The 1,249-nt window shown below is 47.4% G+C and overlaps 1 protein-coding gene across 1 annotated transcript; it reads right to left on the bottom strand.

The window, feature by feature from the left end:
* Nucleotides 1-160: 160 nt before the first annotated feature.
* MELLADRAFT_96150 (uncharacterized protein) lies at nt 161-1,030 on the bottom strand (the record flags this gene model as incomplete). Its single annotated transcript, XM_007418559.1, has 5 exons — nt 161-198; nt 239-663; nt 734-751; nt 816-903; nt 1,009-1,030. The coding sequence occupies 5 exons, from the start codon at nt 1,028-1,030 to the stop codon at nt 161-163; spliced, it is 591 nt and encodes a 196-aa protein (XP_007418621.1).
* Between the last annotated feature and the right edge of the window lie 219 nt (nt 1,031-1,249).

The raw sequence follows: 1,249 nt of genomic DNA on the forward strand, positions 1-1,249 counted from the left end.
AGTGAACATTAGACTGTCCATCTTGCTCCAGCTTTCGGCAGCTGCAAGCCAAAGCTTGAGCTGAGTGTATCGGAATTGAAGCACTCGACTGTGGGGACTTTCGGAAAGCTCGGCAAACTCCCAATGGGTTTCTAGATCAGTCTTGAAAACAGTAAAAAGATCAATAAGGGTGTGAACTACACAGTAACGAGATTTTGACTTACTTTTAGCCAGATGGCGCATTCATGAAAAACTTTACCCTTCTGCCCATTCGACCCAAATGGGCTAAGAGCTTCCAAAGCACGCATGAAAAGCAAATCCAAACGGTCAGGTCGTGCTTTTAGGAACTTAAAAGCAGGACCAGATCCGCCTGGAGCCGCAGTCTCATCTTTCACCGAGCGTTTGCGACCAGATCGGGGAGCTGAGGGTCGTCCAGAAGGAGTTACAATGGATGTGTCAAGAACATCGGGCTCAGATGCCGCTCGGTCCAAATCCTTCTCCGCCTCATCCAAAGCTTGCTCGTAATACCCCAGAAGGGTGCGATCGAGGATGTTGACATGCCTTCGCCACTCGTACAGCGCGTGCACCGGCATCGCCCAGAAGTTGGGACACTGAGCCACTTCAGATATGTTGGTCATCTTGGTTACCGCACCATTGCTAGTAGAAGCCAAAGAGGTGGAAAACCTAGATATTGGATTGTCCAAACAAACATCAGTACACAGTGATAAGAGAAAAAACAACATAGATTACTAACCCAATACTCGGATTAAGACTATTCAAGCCGGAGGGCCATCATTTGAAAGAAATTGATCACAGAAGATAGTCAGAAAGTTTACTCGTTTAAAGGAAATAGATTGAAGAATGTACGGGGAATAGACTTGATTGGGCCCATCAAGTGGTACTGTTCCGGTACTTGTTTGAGACCTAGACAAACATGATGCACAACATTTAAAAGGAATGGTATGATAGTCAGAGAGAATCAACATCAAAGGAAAAGCCATAGAGAATGGAATGGAAGGCAGTGCTTACGTTGCAACTCGCTTGTTAACATGTTGTACTGGACTGCTGGGTGCCGGTCTTTTCAAACTAGATCTCACCGACTTGAGTGATGAAACTGGGCCCGTTTGGGTACCAGGGCTTGCTGGATGATCAGGAACGGCGGGGATCTTGGCTGGTACTCGAGCTGGCAGACACCATCCGTTTTCCTCGACCTCACGCACCGTATAGAACTCGCCTGGAGCTACTTGAACCACTGGCCAGGGAAAAGGTA

This window comes from Melampsora larici-populina, assembly GCF_000204055.1.
Source record: "Melampsora larici-populina 98AG31 unplaced genomic scaffold MELLAscaffold_96, whole genome shotgun sequence".
Taxonomy (NCBI): Eukaryota; Fungi; Basidiomycota; class Pucciniomycetes; order Pucciniales; family Melampsoraceae; genus Melampsora; species Melampsora laricis-populina.